Source organism: Drosophila rhopaloa, unplaced genomic scaffold (assembly GCF_018152115.1).
Source record: "Drosophila rhopaloa isolate 14029-0021.01 unplaced genomic scaffold, ASM1815211v1 contig_115, whole genome shotgun sequence".
In the NCBI taxonomy this organism is placed as follows: domain Eukaryota; kingdom Metazoa; phylum Arthropoda; class Insecta; order Diptera; family Drosophilidae; genus Drosophila; species Drosophila rhopaloa.
The window spans coordinates 4,714,843-4,733,721 of record NW_025334990.1 but is presented as its reverse complement, the minus strand read 5'-3'; the positions used below and the strand labels follow the sequence as shown (position 1 = coordinate 4,733,721).

The 18,879-nt window shown below is 39.1% G+C and overlaps 2 protein-coding genes across 4 annotated transcripts in view; both read left to right on the top strand.

Annotated features, from left to right (window-relative positions):
- The window catches only part of LOC108038595, a 94,098-nt gene extending 84,285 nt beyond the window's left edge, over positions 1 to 9,813 (top strand). For all 3 annotated transcript variants that reach the window (XM_044457536.1, XM_044457543.1, XM_044457538.1), the window contains one exon: positions 9,366 to 9,813. In XM_044457536.1, coding sequence (XP_044313471.1) covers positions 9,487 to 9,813 — 327 coding nt within the window. In that variant the 5' untranslated portion in view covers positions 9,366 to 9,486. The remainder of the gene's footprint in view (positions 1 to 9,365) is intronic.
- Positions 9,814 to 9,876: 63 nt separating this feature from the next.
- On the top strand, positions 9,877 to 14,761 carry LOC108049497 (midnolin homolog). Its single transcript, XM_017130700.2, has 4 exons — positions 9,877 to 10,493; positions 11,166 to 12,428; positions 13,054 to 13,745; positions 13,885 to 14,761. Exons 1-3 carry the CDS (start codon positions 9,877 to 9,879, stop codon positions 13,544 to 13,546), a joined length of 2,373 nt encoding a protein of 790 aa, XP_016986189.1. The 3' UTR covers positions 13,547 to 13,745; positions 13,885 to 14,761.
- The last annotated feature ends 4,118 nt before the right edge of the window (positions 14,762 to 18,879 follow it).

The following is an 18,879-nucleotide window of genomic DNA, read 5'->3' as shown; positions in this document are numbered from 1 at the left end:
ATAATTAATGCTTTCACTTCAAACAACTTCAATGTAGCTTCGCCTCCTTAACAATTCTTATTTATGGAGATCTATTAACCCATTCATTATCGGTTTCATTAGCGTAGACCTCCACTCACAACTGACAACATAATGCAGATGTGTCCCTTCTTTAACCCCCCGTTACCATAATTTAACCGACTTTTCCCATCACTCAACGCCAACGCGTGGAAAATATCTTCGAAAGACATTTTGGCTGATAGCGTTTTTCAAAAATTTCACTTACAAACAAAAAAAGGCGGGCGCAACATTTTCTTATTGTATTTCATTTTCTGGGTCAATAGAGAGGATGGTCGGGATAGATGATGGCCCCAGCCCAACCCAAATATGAAAATATAAACCTAGCCCAGCCCAAAAAAGGGATTTCCCTTTTACAACGAAAACTTTCATTGCTATCGGAAGAAAAAAGAACGAAGAAAAGTGTCAGGGCAAAAGAATATGCAAACAATAAACACTCGTCAGGCATAAATTAAAGTCAATGAACATTGTGGATCCAAGGCGACTTCAAAAGGCCAAAGCCAACGGTTCTTTGACGACGTTTGGATTAAAAGCGGGAATACCGAACCAAATACGTTGGGGCCAACTGTCGTTGCATTTCGGTTTCGATTTCCTGTCCCCAGACATGGGATCCCCCTCCTAATTCCCCGATCTTTTTGTGCATTCAACGCATGATTAATAAAATGAGAAGTTCTCCTGGTTCTTTCCCACTCTTTGACCGTTTCGTTGATTAGTAAGCATGTCGACATTTCAATAAAAAATCAAAAAACGACAAGGAAAAAACGAAAATCATCAGCGGGGGCAACTCCTCATCAACGTCACATTTTTATACATTTCTACCCTATGAGACGCTCTGTGGCTTTGCATTTTAATTGCTTTTGATTTTGAGTTTCTGATGTGGCTGCCCCCGCTGATGAATCGGGGAATTGGGCGCGACTCAACCGATTGTTCAATTTGGCATCAAATCAAAGATATATATATATAAACACGTGTGTCTGTAGCTAATCCATAAGGCAGTTAAAGGTTTGAATTTCCGAGAAGGAGAATTTTAGAAGCTTTTAGTCGTTAAGTGCGCAATATAATTAAGCCGAAATCAAAATATATTTCAACAAAATCTATTTTGGAATAAGAGGAAATAATAAATAAAATAAAAGATATTCGATTAGATATAACTTAATATTTTGGGAGAGATGAACTCAAAGGCTACCACATGAGATAAAACAAGAAAGAAAAGCTAACTTCGGGCGGAGCCGAAGTTGATATACCCTTGCAGAATATTCTGTAAATTATATTCTCCAAAATTATTCATATGATGCAATCTTAATACTCATAAAAAATCCCAACTTCCTAACTTTAAAAACACCAAAGTTATGGCATTTCCAATCGTTCAGTTATATGGCAGCTATAGGATATAGTCGGCCGATCCTTATGAAATTTGATAGGTTGGATTGATTGGTTAAAAATAGAACCCATAGAAAATCCCAACTTCCTAACTTCACAAACACCAAAGTTATGGCATTTCCGATCAATCAGTTATATGGCAGCTATAGGATATAGTCGGCCGATCTTTATGAAATTTGGTAGGTCGGATTGATTGGCCAAATATAAAACCCATATAAAATTCCAACTTCCTAACTTAACAAACAGCAGAGTTATGGCATTTCCGATCAATCAGTTATATGGCAGCTATAGGATATAGTCGGCCGATCCCGGCCGTTCCGACTTATATACTGCGTGCAAAGGAAAGAAGGGTGTGTGCAAAGTTTCAATTCGATATCTTTAAAACTGAGAGACTAGTTCGCGTAGAAACAGACAGACGGACAGACAGACGGACAGACGGACAGACGGACATGGCTATATCAACTCAGGAGGTGATCCTGATCAAGAATATATATACCTTATAGGGTCGGAGATGTCTCCTTCACTGCGTTGCACACTTTTGACCAAAATTATAATACCCTCTGCAAGGGTATAAATATAATAAAGGCATTTGCAAAATGTAGGTTTCGTTAAATTATCCGCCTACGAATTGAACCATCGCTCTTACGCGTATTTCAAGTTGTTTTATTAGCATCTTAAGCTTTACTTCATACAACGCACTTCTCATACAAATCAACATATTACATTGAGCTCCATTTGTCACTCACAATGCGAAATATTGGAAACAAAGCAATATTTACATTCAAGTTTCGCATAGGTATTCTCCCAGAGTTCCGATTTTATGGCTATGAATCGGAGGTGACCGTGGAATTCCGATTCATTGGACTTATTGAGGGCGATTGAATAGCACCTGTAATGCCAGGGGGAAAATTCCATTTGGTTAATCATTTTACTATTTTTGGCATGACTTAAGTTCTTATTCCATTTCCGCTATCGATTCGATCTACATTTACGTCAGTGGGAAATCTATCTATCTTCTTTTCCAGTTAAGCACTAGGAGTTTTATGGATGTGATTAATGCTTTTCAAATAACAGCTTGAGCGAGCAAACTTTTCCACTTCCCCTTGCGAACATGATTTTATTTCCTCTTTTATTGTGATAAAGTAAATTAATTCTAGTGAAGCCTATCCCAGTTGGCAAACCATTATTTTTAATACCCTCGAAAAACGTATAATAAATTTATTTCTATATAAGATTTGTATTTTAGTATAAAAATGATAACACAAGTTATTTTATGTGAAATTTAAAGAATTGAATTTAATGAACTAATTTTCAAAACCATAAAGTGATTAATGTAAGCTTTAAGCTAATAGAAAGCCACATTATTCTATTAACAAAGCCAAGAATATATCTGGTTTTCTTAAAAATTGTATTGCATATTAACTTTTATTTGATATGTTGAATTCGTTTTATTTCTTTAGCTACAAAAAATACAACAAAAATTCAATTTCAGTGTCGACAAATATTGTTAGAAACCCTAACAATAGAGTATTTTAACAACGATTCAGCGCCACTTGACAAATGAAAGCAAAAATCCAAAGCTGTCCGCAGTGAGAAAACCAAAAGCGTGCAAAAAAACAGAGATAAACCAAAAATAAACCCACGAAAACAAAAAAGAAGTCAAGAGTGGTCAGCGTTAATTTTTCATGGCGGGACAACAGCGAAAGAATATTATTTCATTTATTTACATCACGGCAATGTGGTGGGGATGGGGATTTGGACAGGGGACTAAACAAACGCAAGCGTTGTCCATGGTCCACAACGTCATTAGTCACACCGGAACAGGGGCGGGGGATGTGGCGATAAAGAGGGGTTGTCGGGGGAAAAATTGGGAGGGGGGAATAGGATATATAAACCAGCAACAGCAAACAAAAGCAGAATGCTGTGAGCTATGAAACCCGCGACCAAAGCGGATAAAAAGTAATCAAAAGTGCTAAGAACGACATAATAAGGCAACTGAGAACTGGAAGAAGAAGAGTGAGAAAAGGGGCGAAGGGGGAGTGGCAGGCATGGGGGGCTTTCGAGGATGAAGGTGTTTCCTTCGCACAGAAAAATGCTTGACAAAGAGGAAATGGAATCAAATAAAAAAAGAAGCACAATAAGCGTCTCCTCGGCAGGAATATTGCATTTATGTTTGAGATACAGTCAAGCTTTCTTAAATCAAATTTTAAGAAATGTAATCCTTATAAAAAGATGGTGAACATATTGTTTTGTTGGAAATAAGTATATCTTATTACATGTCAAGTTAGATAACATTATCTATGTTTAATAAATAACATAACAGAGCCGTTTATTAGGATAATATTTAGAAGTGCTCTTAAAAATACTATAGGTTATAAATATACGTTTAAAGAACAAAAAGATTCCAAAAAGTCATATGCAATATTTTTTGAATTATTTGAATTCTAATATGAGATAGATTAACTACTTAGGAAAACTTTTTAGTGCTTTCAGACTCGGTACTTAATTTAAATTTTTCGGATCCTGGTATGTGTAAAGTTTATTGAGGCCTTACTGTGACTTGGTGGAGAGCGTCAAGTGTTGGCGTTGGCGGACGACGCGGATTCTTAGCCGCCTAAGCCATGAGCTGTAAGCCGCTTGCCGCGCGAGATGGGCGCGATTTTTAAGCCGCAGCTTAAAGTGGTGACAACAGCAACTACAGCAACAACTTTTGGCTTTGGCTCCGACGGAGAGTTGAGTTGCATTTTGTAAAACTCTTTAGTGTGATTAATGTGCCACACACTCGCATGCGTGTGTGCGTTTCCTTTTATGAGCTCTTTGGTTTACAAGCAGGTCGTGCTCCTTACACTTTTCCTTTTTCCGTGAACTCCTTCTCCTTGCGATTTTTTTATACATTTTTTCTGCTAGCTCTCTTGCCTTTGTTGGGACAAACAAAAGCCCAGCCACCCACACCTTCGTGCACAGACATTTTCCGTTTTCAGGCGCTCACACACATTTCCAGTAGCACTGCCCTAATCCTTTTGACGTGGCTTTTATCGCACTTGCCCGCTTTTTCGCCTGCAGCTTGTGCCGAAAGGGTAGCAAAATGGATTTTCGAGTTGCTCAAACGAGTTTACCACATTTTAAACTAAACTGGGAACTCAGAATTAATTCTTTTTCTGCTCTCTTTACATTTAATGCCTTTGGTCTTTTGGTTTTTAGTTTTATATTGGCATTTAGAGTGCTAGAACTTGTTTGCATTTATATGTTCATTAATATTAAATAGTTATTTGGAAATGCATATTATTTTCAGATATGATTATTCCAAAACCATTTAGCATTATTTACATTAGTAACAAGAATAAGCTAATTTTTGGAGGCATTTAAATCAAAATATTTTAGATTCCAACTTTTTACACATAGTTATCACGTTAAACTTGACCTTTTTTTATCCCTTAAATGTCGAAAAATGTTCTAAGAAACTATTAAAACTTTTCAATATGTAATTCAAAAGAAATAAAACGGCACAACTTTTTCGGTTAATATTTTAATTAAACTGGTTATAAAAACGAAACTATTAAAGAGTATCGGTAAGTCGATAAGTGCTGCCGCATTCCCTTTCCTTTTTTAAAGCTTTCCGTTTCGTTCTCGATTTTTTGTAGTTTTCTTTTTACATATTTTGTGTGAGCTGGGTATCTCATTATGTGCTCGAGCTCCGTCTTGGGTTACATATTTTTCATAACCATATGTACGTGCATAATAACTCCCCTCGCTCACACATATTGACTCTTTGGGGGCTTCATTTGCTCAAGTGTTTTTCTGAGGCCCCTTGGGGGCGGTGGCTCTTGGCGCGTTGCACAGGAAACAGCCACAGCAAATAGCAACAGGCAGACAGGATGTTGAAAAGGATTCCGCAAAAAAAAAATATATAGGAAAAAATCATAAGCCTTTTGTGGGGCTTCATGCCAAGTCATCTTGTGTCGTGTCAGTCATAAATTAAGTGAGTTTCTTACAGTTTTTTTAATCTCAATTTTTTTTTGCACATCTTTTCTGGATCTTGGGGCAGCTGCTTTTGTGCCACTTTCGAGCGCAAATTAATTAAGACATTTTCGATGAGATCAACTTAAATGCGAGACGAGGCCAAATACAAATTACGAGCGCTCCGCACGTGAAAAACTGTGTCATTGTGTGACATCAAAACCAACAAAAAGCCAACAGAAGCCGCAATAAAAACCAGAGAAAAATCCAGACACGTACGGGCCAGGAAACAAGACAGTTGCTGCAGATTCAGCTTCAGCTCCAGCCCAAGCTACAGCTATTGCCGATGCGAGACCAATCCTCTCCAGCTCGCCAAGACGGCTTGGCGGCATCAATTTTTGTCCAGTAGCCGAGAAAATGTCACGTTTCCACATAAGTTACAAAGGCTTTCGGCCACGTTGAGCGTGAGAATTGGCAACTGGCAGTCGCTCTCCTTCGGTCCGTATGTGTTTTCCTGCTCCAGGAAAAGGTACTTTCCATGGTGAAAATTAATTGCCGTCCGTGTTGCAGTCTCACTCTTTGTCTGGCAATTAATTGGAAAGCAGATCCACTAAACAAAAGCGAGTCCAAAGGTGTACGCCTGACATTTCCACTCTCACACAGGAAAAAAATTTATTTAGGTTTCCTATTAGTCATCTGCTTTCAATTTAAACATTCTAAGTAGCAAATTGGATCCTTTAAATATATTACCTCAAAAAAAATTATTGTAAAAACCTTAAAAACAACAAACCGTAAATAACAATTTTTTGGCATAATTCGAAACAATTCACAAAAAAATATTAGTGATACAATTATGATAGAGAATTATTTATGTGATGGCAATAATAATAAAAAACAAGAAAGGAAAGCTAACTTCGGGCGGAGCCGAAGTTGATATACCCTTGCAGAATACTCTGTAAATTATATTCTCCAAAATTATTCATATGATGCATTCTTAATACTCATAAAAAATCCCAACTTCCTAACTTTAAAAACACCAAAGTTGTGGCATTTCCAATCATTCAGTTATGTATATGGCAGCTATAGAATATAGTCGGCCGATCCTTATGAAATTTAATATGTCGGATTGATTGGGCAAAAATAAAACCCATATAAAATCCCAACTTCCTAACTTAACAAACACCAAAGTTATGGCATTTCCGATCAATCAGTTATATGGCAGCTATAAGATATAGTCGGCCGATCCTTATGAAATTTGGTAGGTCGGATTAATTGGCCAAATATAAAACCCATAGAAAATCCCAACTTTCCAACTTTACAAACACCAAAGTTATGGCATTTCCGATCAATCAGTTATATAGCAGCTATAGGATATAGTCGGCCGATCCTTATGAAATTTGGTATGTCGGATTGATTGGCCAAATATAATACCCATAGAGAGTCCCAACTTCCTAACTAAACAAACAGCAGAGTTATGGCATTTCCGATCAATCAGTTATATGGCAGCTATAGGATATAGTCGGCCGATCCCGGCCGTTCCGACTTATATACTGCGTGCAAAGGAAAGAAGGGTGTGTGCAAAGTTTCAATTCGATATCTTTAAAACTGAGAGACTAGTTCGCGTAGAAACAGACAGACGGACAGACAGACGGACAGACGGACAGGCGGACAGACGGACAGACGGACAGACGGACAGACGGACATGGCTATATCAACTCAGGAGGTGATCCTGATCAAGAATATATATACTTTATAGGGTCGGAGATGTCTCCTTCACTGCGTTGCACACTTTTGACCAAAATTATAATACCCTCTGCAAGGGTATAAAAATTTAGAAAAAATTCAGTTTTTAAATAAAATAATAGGAAGCTTTTTTACCATTAATAACATCCAACAAAAGTATTAAATTTATATGTCACAGTTAACAAATAAAACACAAAAATGAGGATATAATTTTTTCCGTGCAACGCAAAGGTTTTACCAGAGGCTTTTGTTCGATAATCCCGGAAAAGTTGTTCATTTTTTTTAGCACTAAAAAATCCATTAAACTTTTTCATGCCTTAGCCAGAGGGTGAAAAAGATTTAATAATAGTTACGGGGCAACTAAAGTTACGGGTTATTGTAGTATGACCCAATAATAGCCGCAAATGCATTTAATTTGGGCAGGAGGGTTGGGCGCCCTTCCTCAGGGCTCGTTAAATGCTTTATGGCCGACTCTTTACGGCCCCAACTGCTGTTCCTGGCTCGGTTTCCATGGCTACTGGCTTCCAGCCTCGCTCCAATCGGAATAGGAAAGCAATTAGGGATTGATGTTCTTCCGGGCGAAGGGAGGCCATAGTCAATTGGCAGGTAGAATCGGCTTCAGCCGAGCAGCAGGTGCGGTCACTTTGCTAATTGCCAACTAATTTACTGAAGTGAGTCCCACACATTAGAATTCCATCTCCATCCCCCGAGTTGCACTGCAATGGTCCAATATTACAAGCAATCAGAGTTGACATATTAGCGTTAATGGTCAAAAACAGAAAAATGTTGCAATCGCAAGAAAGTGTTGTCATCAAAAAAGAGTACTTTGCATTTTCCTGGTCAAAAATATGATTTCAGATTTTATTATTAATTTTTAACATATTAGAAAACGCCTTTTCTATTTGACAGTTTTACAATAGGCTGGTAAAAAATATAGGAGATGTTATGGACTTGAAACTCTTCCTACATTTAATTTTACAATATTATTTAAAAATTTAATTTCCAAAAAAAAAATGTTTCTATGCGTCAAAATATTACAAATGATCATATGTACACTTGGTCACAAAATATTATATGTTAATCTAAACACCACCAATAAATAGAATTTTTAATTTTAAAGAACACTTTTAATATTTTAAATCTCCTATTTTTCCGAACAATTTAGAAATAGGAAGTATAATAACGGTTTCCAGTTATTATAATTTATGCTAATCAGTACGTGTATAGAAGGAAATATAATTGTTATAGCTAATTAATAAATTATTTTAATCACTTTTAAACTGCATATATTCAATGCAAATTTTAGCCAATTCCTGTAATGTTCAGTTGGGCAGCACTGCCAGCAGTCTACGCAATACAACATCCCACTTCACGACGTCTCGTAATCAGCCGCATTTATGTTTGGCCATAAAATATGCAAATATCCTTTAAGTACTTTTAATGTCTTGCCATTTGTTGGTCCGCAGGCTGTTGGCCCATGGCCATGTCCTCCTCCGCAGACTCCGCCTCCCTTTTGTTAATGGCATGTTTGGCATTGTCGCACAGTCGTCTTGTCTATTCTATATGCACGTTCCCCTGGAGCTTGCATTTTCATTTTGTGCACTTTGCCATTTCTTCAGTTAAAGTCTTCTTCCTTACTTTATGGCCCTCATAAATAACACCCTGTCGTTGTATCGGTGTCTGCACTTATATATGTATATCCCTGTGTGAGAACTTGAAGAGCTGATCTGCGGACACAGGAATATTTCAACTTCGAACCAAAAGGGGGGAAATTTGTTGCCAACATTTCATTTACCTAATGTCCCCTGGGTAGCAAAGGTGCTTGTGCATATTTCTGATATCTTTGCGACAACTTAGTTTACTTTCATCGATAATTTTTTTAATTTACTAATGGAATTGCTAAAAGAATTTAGAGCCTCGGATATATTGGCAAACTTATGTTAAAAGACCCTTCGTTTACTGCTTAGTTTGTAATTTATTCTTAGACCTTAAAAATCTTTTTCTTAAAATTGACTTTTATTCTTTCATTTAAGTATGAAGGTCTACAGGGTATCGTATAGTATACTCCATTTTTATATTAGTTTCGTTTTAATTTCTCTTGCAGTGAGTTGTGCATTTTTGCATATTTTTGTGAGCTGCTTTTTCCCAAGCTGAACTATATATCCTTGCCGTTGTGAATGTAGAATTACATTGATTAATGTTGCCTCATTTTTTCCGACTATTTGCAGGACAAAGGACTCCGGGAAAGCAGCTTACCGACTGGCAAAGCGACAGCGGCAAAAAGAAAAGCCAACTTAACAAGGACTATTCGCACACTGTGGCCAGCGGAGGAGGAGGAAATCGAACCGAATGCAGTATCTCAACTACGCTCTGCAGACATCCACGCGACTGCTGACGTACCAGGGCCCGAACCAGGATCTGTATCCTGACCACACAGGACTCGCCTCCGCCCACGAGGAGGACCTTAAGCACGCCTGCTGCAGTCGCGGCGCCCAGCTGCTCAGATTGCGCCACCGGGAGCTGGCCAAGCGACGAGCTCTCGAGGATCAGATAAACGCCAACCAGGAGGAGGAGCCGGAGGATCAGCAGCAGGAGCAGGAGGATCTGCGGGAGGAATTGGACAGCGACCAGGGAGCCGTGGGCGGGGAGCATCTGCATCCACAGCCAGTCCAATGAAACTTACTCTCATTTAATGTCCAACTGGCGCGCAGCAAGCTGCTCTCGTTCTTCAACCGCGACATGGCCGCCACCGATGGCCAGATCATATTGGCCGCCTCCCGATTCGGCGATGCCACGCCCGTTTACCTGCGCGACTTCTCCAAGCAGCCGCTGCCGGCGGTGGCCAAGATCCTTAAGGGCCAGCACCAGGCCCTGGGCGTGCCCACCCTCTCGGCCCCCTCCCTGCAGAGCACCGCCCTCTTCCTGAGCGCCGGCAAAAAGTACCAGATCCTGGCCCAGCCCATAAAGATCAAGGAGGGCCGCAAGCCCACCAATGTGGGCGCCAAGGTGCTCATCCCGGAGACCTACGGCGGCTATTTCGAGCTCCTCAGCGAGGACGGCCGCTCCACGAGATGCATTGACTCCGTGCTGGAGCTATCGAGGCGCCGCAATGCCAGGGTCCTCGTCCGGGAGACCTTCCGCTGCCAGCAGATGAACCGCACCATCCACGCCGGCGAACTGCTGACCACCATGAACGACAACGGGAAGTACCTGCAGTGCCGCAACATCAAGGACGAGATCATCAATCTGCCACTCGATACCAAAGCCAAGTTCTCGCCGATCGCCAGGGAGGACAGCATCAGCGGTGTGCACACCGTCAAGAATCTGCTGCTCAAGCGGATGCCAGTCATTGTGAGGTAAGACTTAAGATTCAATTATACAAATAAATGTATTACAATACGTAGTACTTTACAATACTTACAATCACAAGATATAAATTTAGCATAAAACCGAATATTGCAAGAGGAAATATTCTTAAAAGACCAATTAGTTTCTTGACATCAAATTAATTTATTTTTAATCACATTTTGTGCATGCTCTTTTATTAGACTTCTTCCAAATTACAAAGTTTTTAAGTGAAAAGTTCCGAAAAAGCATGCCTTATTGTGAAACGACAATACTTAAGAACTGAAACTTTAAATATTAATTAAAGATCTTCAATCCTTAGTTTAGATTATTTTTGTTTACCAAAATGTATATATTTTTTATTTTGTGGATATTAAAAATAAAATTGCTGAACACCAAAAATATGTTAGGTACAAAAAAATATTATTAGAAAACATTTTAATATAGTTTCTAATACAAACTTTTTATCAAGGCCATATTATAAATTTCAAAGACATTATTATACAAATCTTAATTGAATCGAAACCTAAAATTAAATAATGAATTAGATACACTTAAATCTCATCTAAAATGGGTAGTCTAGATTTATAGTCTCTGAATGTGATTAGGTACCAATTTCGTGTTTTAAGTAAAATTAGACGTGAATTATTTATTAACCAGGATCCTTTATCTCCACTTTACAGACTCGTCCACGGCAGTGCGCCCAAGGGCCTGAAGCAGCCCTTCGTGCCCGAACTGCGACTGCTGGGCTGCGTGGAGATCGACAGGATCTTCGCATTGCCACTGCAGAAGGACACGGACTTGGTGCCGGTGCCGCTGAACGCCAAGATCAAGCTGCAGCGGGCCAAGAACATGGAGCAGCTGGAGCACTTCATCGAGTACTCGCGATTCCTGGACAAGGCACAGCGATTGCTGGCCGATGCACGCGATCGCCTGCAGATCGTCGATCTCAAGCTGAGCGAGAAGGAGAAGAAGGACTCCAAGTTCAATAGTCGCAATGGGGGCAGGCTGCCGGTGGTAATGCTGCCATCGGCGGCCGGAATGGCCAGTGGACTGGCGGAAAGTGGGTATGTGTTACGCAAGAGTGCCAGTTGCGATTCGTGGTCCAAGCAACAGCAGCAGGCCTTAAGCAGCAGCGAAATCGCCGAGGAGTACAACGAGATCGATCATATCTATGATTATGTGAGGGGCTTGACGCCGCTGTCAAAGGGATTGGCCCGCTTCGAGCCGATCTGCGAGTCACCCACTCTGCGATCGCACCACACGGATAGTGGCAGTGGCAACTACTGCAGTCTGATCAGGGCTCCGGTTCACCAGCAGGCAGCCACCTCCTCGGGAAACAACAACTACAGCAGCTTGGAGTCCAACAAGCACAGCAGTAGCGGCGGTGGCCATCATCCCGGTCACCAGCAGCAGCATCATCACCACCATCACATGGTGAATCACTACCATCATGGCCATATTCAGGAGGACATCAAGCCGGTGCCGCCGCCCATCGAAACGATTCCGGGCAAGAAGCCGGCGGAGAAGCGCCAGCGTCCCACTCTACCAAAGCTTTACATCAAGAATGCCCACAGTGCTGGGAGCAGCAGCAATGGCAACTCCACGGGCACCACCCACAGCACCAGTCACAGTCACAGTCACAGCCATAGTCACAGTCACGCCCACAGTCACGGCCACGCCCAGGCGCAGCAGCAGCCGCCCACTCCCAATGGGAATACGGCCAATGCGGTGGCCAATGCGGCGGCTGCTGCGGTGGCAGCTGCCCATCATGGTTCCCACGGATCGCACGGCTCACATCCGCACCAGCATCCGCATCCCCATCCGCATCCGCATGCCAGTGTGCACGCACATCCGCATCCTCATCACGGCAAGGTGCTGACGCCCAACAACCATCTGCCGAGCAAGGAGGCCCTGGAGCCCCAGTCGCCGCTATTCCACATCAGGTAAGCAGATCAATCCTGGTTGGGAATACCCAAAATATATTAAAAAACTCGGCTTAAATGATAAAAATATACCACACACTAATCAGATATATTAATAAAGACAGAAAAGGTGTATCATTAATATTAAAAAACTACAAAATCCATATTGATCGAAGACTCTGAATAAACCCTTAAAAAGCCAAGTATTGTCAAAACAAGGAATATATATATTTATATTACGATTAACTTAAGAATATTTTTTATTAACAACAATACTAAGATTTTTGGAAAAAGAACGTTATAAAAATATAATAAAAATATCGAGTTCACCAAACATCCATCATAGCCCAAAAGCATGAAAAGAGGTTGAAATAAAAAATTGAATTAAAATTGGAATAGAATCTATAAATTCGAGATCTTATATACAATTAATAGACAGTACAATTTTTCTATTGAAATGAACAACAGGCTTAGAAATATACTATCTGCAACTCCCTTTTATTAATTCACCTTATAACAATTTTAATAAAATCGTAAACTTCTAGATCCTCTATAATATTAATAGGCAGTAAAATGTTTCTATAAAAGTGAAGCGCAGGCTTAGAAATATACTATCTACAACTCCCATTATTTGTTTCACCTTCAGGTACAAGAGTCTCAGCAGCCTGCAGTTGACGCCGGATAACAACAATTGCTCCTCCGTGACGCCGCCGACGATCTCAGCCCACGGCAAGTCATCAGTAGGTGGCGGTGGATCGGGACCAGGAGCAAGTGCGTCGGGAGCTCCGACGGCCACGCCCGGCACTCCGCCGGATGTGGTACTCAAGTGCGGCAGCATCCTCAACGTCCACGGCTACCTGTCCAGTCCGCATCCCCTGCCATTGCCACTGCCCCACAGCCGGAGCTCCAGCAGCAACAACCACCACAATCCGAGGGAGGGGACCCTGGACTCATCCCGCAGCGGAGGCCGGACATCAGGCGACTCGAACAAACTGCCCGAGAAGAAGACGCGCCGCCTGTCTCGGCCCAGGAGTCTGTCCAACCTGGTCTGGGATCTGCGTCCCTCCAAGGAGAAATCGAAGAAGAAGCTCTACATCCATCACTTCGATCAGCGGCAGCAGGCGACGCTGTATCTGTAGGATGGTGGCATGGATGTATCTCCAGGATGACGATGAGGAAGTAGCAGCACGATGATGATGATGATGATGATGATGATGATTCGTTGCCAACTCGTTTCTAGCTGCCATCGACCCCCACAAAACAGAAAAAAAAAGTAAAATAAAACACAATAAAAGAAGAGCAACTACAACTTTTGGCACGCTGTGTGTGTTCCTGCAGGTGAGTTGAATAGCCATGCAAATCGTGCTGCGTTTTGATTGTTTTTTTTTTTTTGTTTTTGCTTATTAAATTCGTGCAACAAACTAAACAAACATTTCAAACGGCCAACTAATAGTTCTTCCCCTCATCCACGTTGCAGTTTTCACCATTTAGCCTGCAGCAGCAATTTTAATTAACATTGAATTGTGCCTTTCCCTGCTACGCCCAGAATTATGCTTTAAAAACCAGATTCCAATGAAGTATTTGATGAGAATATTTCGACCGGATGGAACCCCCGAAAATGAAAGGCTGCCAGCACACACAGAAACACACAACAATCCCCCACATACACAACACAACACGACACGACATACCACACACACACACACACCACACATCAAGTCTATAAAATTGTGATTTTAATTTTATGTTTAATTTAATAATTATTGCGAACCATTTTCAAATTAGACGAAAGCCATTTACGCTATTCAGAAAAATTCACAAAACGAACCTTAAAATCCACAAGAATTAGTTGTCTATAAACGAGATACTTATATATTTAAAGCGTACTGTATTTAAACAGGATAGCGAAAAGGCAAATGTAACTAATAGTAAGTCAATATTATCAAACAACCATATATCAATCATTTAGAGAATGTTATGCAACACTTAAAGCTAGCTAAAATGAATTTATAAATTAATGCAATGAATTTCCTCCTCATAATTTAAATGTTGTGCAAACTGTTGATTGAATGCAATTAAACCATAATCGAACAACTCTTGTTTAGTAATTAGTTTTGCTCAGAGCCAGATACTTCCCCCAAACCCCCGCGAAACCCCCCGAAAACCCACTTCCCCACGATCTGCTCGCAATCGCATTGTCTTAGTCGTTTAGTCTGTACATTTTAGTTGTATTATCCAGCTTCTATGGCCTATAAATAGGGAGTATATATACATACATATATGTAAAACTATAATATAACTTGTATTTGTGTCTAAATAAATGTCTCAGAAAAATAAATGTATATGCAAAACAATCTCGAGCGTTGAAAGTTGTCTTGATTCCTAAGTGTGGGAGGCTAAACTATCCAATGAAAGCTTAACGGCCTGGAAATCGACTCAATAATAACCTGATCTGACCATAAGCGATTGCCAATAAGCAGGTGAAAAATTAGGGGGCACCGAACGGGGGAAATGGAATGTCTATAAATTATTTACGGTGGAAACAGGTATACAAAATATAATTACTTATTATAAAATATTAAAGACATTAAAAGGGGCTAAATTAATCACAAGATGTTTTTTTATTACTTCTTTATAAGTTTTGGAAAGTTACAAAAAAATAGCAAATTAATTATTATGTTAGTCTAACATTTTTAAATTTTTATTACTAATCAACCAAAATTGTATGACTATTTAAAAAAAAAATACTTTCTGGTTAAACACACGAAAAGAAATAATAAATTGCTAATAAAATTATTTATGGTGAATGCTTAAGGCAAAGTCATTTGTCAAGTTCAGCTGCATATAATGTTAAAGAATATCAAAACGTGCCATAGTCAACAATACTGTTTCCAGATACACATAGCTACTAAGTAAAAATTTTCTCTAATAAAACCCACATGTAAGTTCCTAGAAGTCCAAGAAGAATGTGACTGAAATATATAATATTTTATTTAAGTTATCTCATTTTCTATACCCCACAAGCCAATAGAAATTATAGATTCCTGACACGGAGCCCCTATAACATTCGATGTGATCTCACATGTCTAAATACACTGCTATACTAGGCCGTAAAAGGTGCCAATAACAGCAAAAACAACAAACCAGCTCTGACCAAAATCAATGAAAATTGCGCAGTTTTTCAAAAACAAAAGGAAAACGCAGAGTGGAAAAAAATCAGTTTAAACAAATGAACGCATGCCAAATGCTTCCTGGCCGCAGACAATGAGCCGAAACACCTGCCTCATAGACACCTGTCCGCGTTTGGGCAAAGAATCGAATTAAATCTCAATTGCAGGGGGTTTTTGGGTGATCAGGGGTGAGGGGGCAATGCGGAACCGAGTGTTTATGAAGACGAAATTGCGTTAATGCTGGTAATTAGTTGCAATATCGAAAGGCTGCCATGCGAGTTCGCTGCTTGAGTCTTTCGTAATGCCGCATAAAAGCGCTATGCAAATACATTGTAAGTACACGGCGAAAAAACATAAATATTATTATGTATTAAGTACTTATTCAGCTCAAATCAATGATTTAAAGAAATCGGAAAATATGTATTTTATATATTAGAGTTTATTATTAATTTCATTTTGTCTTAACAATTATGACACTCTTCAATAAATAAAGATAGCTGAATAAAAACGTATTTTATTTGCATGGTAAAATTTCACTTATACTTTTAAAGTACCTATGATTAATGTTTTTCCGTAAATAAATCATGTTTACATTAAAATTATTGATTCAATATTTTGTTATATTAACAATGATAAATTAAAAATGCAAATGGTTTTCCTCTGTGCAAAACTGGAGCTGCAGCTGGGCCAGGAACTGGAGCTTTGGAGCTGGAGCTGGGGGCAACGAATTGAATAACATGAAAAATGCGCTTGCATTGCGATATCATCACGTTTATGACGTTGGCACAATTAATCAGCTGCATGCAAGCGCTAAAAGGCAGAGGAGACTCCGGGGATTCGACAGAATGGGGGACTGGGGGATTGGGAAGAGCCTGCAGATCAGGGAGAACCATAAACGTTTCTCTGCTCATCAAATGTGCAATTTATAACCACCACAAACGCCCACGCCGAAGATCTTTAAAGCTGCGAGTGCGGCTTAGGCTCGAGTTATAGCTTGATTTAACCCTACAGTCCCTTTAAAATTTATTTTTGTAAATAATATTATTTTTAATAAACATTGTACGGCTATTGCTTATATTTTCTTTCAGTTAAAATAATATAAATCTGACCTAACAGCTTATTAAATAAAATTAGATTTATTTTTTCGGACTTACAATTTATTAAATTCAAATCATTTTAAATGAGTTCTTGAAATTTTGGAATTTATAATAATTTGTTAAAGTTCTTATATAAATTATTTGGCTAAAAATTGAACTACTTTTATTTAATAGCTAACATCCTGTTTAATTAAGACAGCTTATGATGAAAAACTGATACATTGAGCCCACAGTAGGTTAAAGTTAAGGTGCGGGTTGGGAACCAAGAACCGAGATTAAGACTGAGTCCGGGGGACCTGCATGTTGCTCGGCCATTTGCTACAGTTATGGCACCAGGAAGACTGGACCTGCAGCTGCTCTATGCCGCTCTGCCCCATGCCCCATGCTCTCCCCTGCTCCATTCCACCCCCTCTGAAGACCTGGCGATTTGTATCGGGATGTCTGTTTAAACTGTGTGTAAATCGCCCTAAACTACGCATCAGTTTCGGTTTCAATCTCGGACGGTTCCATCGGTTTCCCGCGGTTCTTATTCTTCAGCACTGAAAAAAAATATTTCGAATATTAATATGTCATTTTAAATATAAAACACTACATTTATTTATTTATTTTCCACCTAAATAAACTTTCAAATATTAGATTGATTCAGAAAACAAAATTAGATACTTTAAACATTACAATTTTGAATAGGATATTTATATTGCATTATTTATAAACAAAACAAACTCCAAAATGCTATGTGCGATAATTAATATTGAAATAAAAAGTTTAATAATAACTTTAAAATGTACGATTTAAGTGTTTCTAAAATTAGATTAATTCTTAAGTCAATTTAAGGTTAATGCTTTATAATTTTGGGCTTGGCTAAGTACAAAAAAACTGTTCCTAATTAGCTCAAACTTTTTTTTATTTTTTAGAACTAAAAACTTGCTAGTAGATTCATTCATAGAATTACAAGCTATATTTATTCAGTAGTTTTTTCCAGTACTTTTTGTACTGCGCTGCAGTATTTACTTGAGGAAGTGACTGCGTTTAGCGCGATGGAAGCGATACGTGGAGATATAGCGGTAACAAATTGGCTTTTGCTTTGGAAATTCTGGCCCAGTTCGAAAACGCTTCCGCGACACAAGCACACAATTAAAAGTTCTCGCAGCTCAATTACCCGGCTATCGATCAGGAAAAGAGGGAGCAGGAGGTGAAAGAAAAAGGGGGAGGAACTGAAAAATGCAAACTTCCCTTGCACTCACATAGCCAACTCGTACATTTATAAAGACCTAGGGTCTTTGATCCATGTGATCTGCAATTACGCTCCGCTCGTCGGCTTGTTTATTTTGTTTTCTTTTTTTTCTTCGGCTCGTCTGCAGCAATTGCGCAACTGCTGCAACAAATGCTGCAACTGCAACTGCAACAACTGCTGCAACTGGCTCGATAATCATTCAAATTTACAAGAAAACAATGAAAAAACAAATTCCTAGAACACAAATCGACGAAACTCATTTCATTTCAATTAAAGTTGCACGCCGCGCGCCACAGAACGGACTGGAATCGGAAGAGGAGGAGGAGGAGGATGAGGGGATGGAAGAGCTCGAGAAAAGTCCATAAAGGAAACAAGAAATGGAGCTGGAAGTTCGGTGATGGGAACGATTTTAAGATTACCTGTAAATACAAATTTTTTCCGGGATGTATTTCCTGGATAGCGTAGTCATACAGTTTATTGAAACAAATCTTTAACAAATCCCACGACAAGTGTAAAATAAGACCCTCTTCAAAATTAAGATGGCTTTTTCGAATTTTTTTTCAGTACAGGAAACATTAACAAAAAACAACAAAGTTTGTTTCGCATAATTTAAATGCGCTTAAAATTTATTGATTCCTTAATACAAATTAATTTATATGGAGTGGAAGTTGCATGGTTCAGTGGATTAAAAGTTGAATCTGTTGCGTTGATAAAAAGTTTGTAAAAAATTTGTTATTTGTTTATAGTTGTACGCATGTTTAATTGTGTTTTCGAATTTATTTTTTACTGGCTCAACACTTTGGTTTAAATCAAAAGCTTATGCAGACTATTTTATAAAATTTTTTAATTTGTGGTATAGGTTTTATTTAACCAAATATTTTGTGTTTATTTTTTTGTTGTCTTTATAAAATGTTCTAATTTGTGATAATTATTTTATTTTATTCGTAATTTTTTTTTTACCATCTAAAGCC

Excerpts from the sequence above, each read along its gene's own strand:
- LOC108049497 (XM_017130700.2), top strand. The coding sequence starts at position 9,877 with ATGGCCGCCACCGATGGCCAGATCATATTGGCCGCCTCCCGATTCGGC. Across the intron at positions 10,494-11,165 it reads CGGATGCCAGTCATTGTGAG|ACTCGTCCACGGCAGTGCGC; the intron begins GTAAGACTTAAG and ends TCCACTTTACAG. Across the intron at positions 12,429-13,053 it reads TCGCCGCTATTCCACATCAG|GTACAAGAGTCTCAGCAGCC; the intron begins GTAAGCAGATCA and ends TTTCACCTTCAG.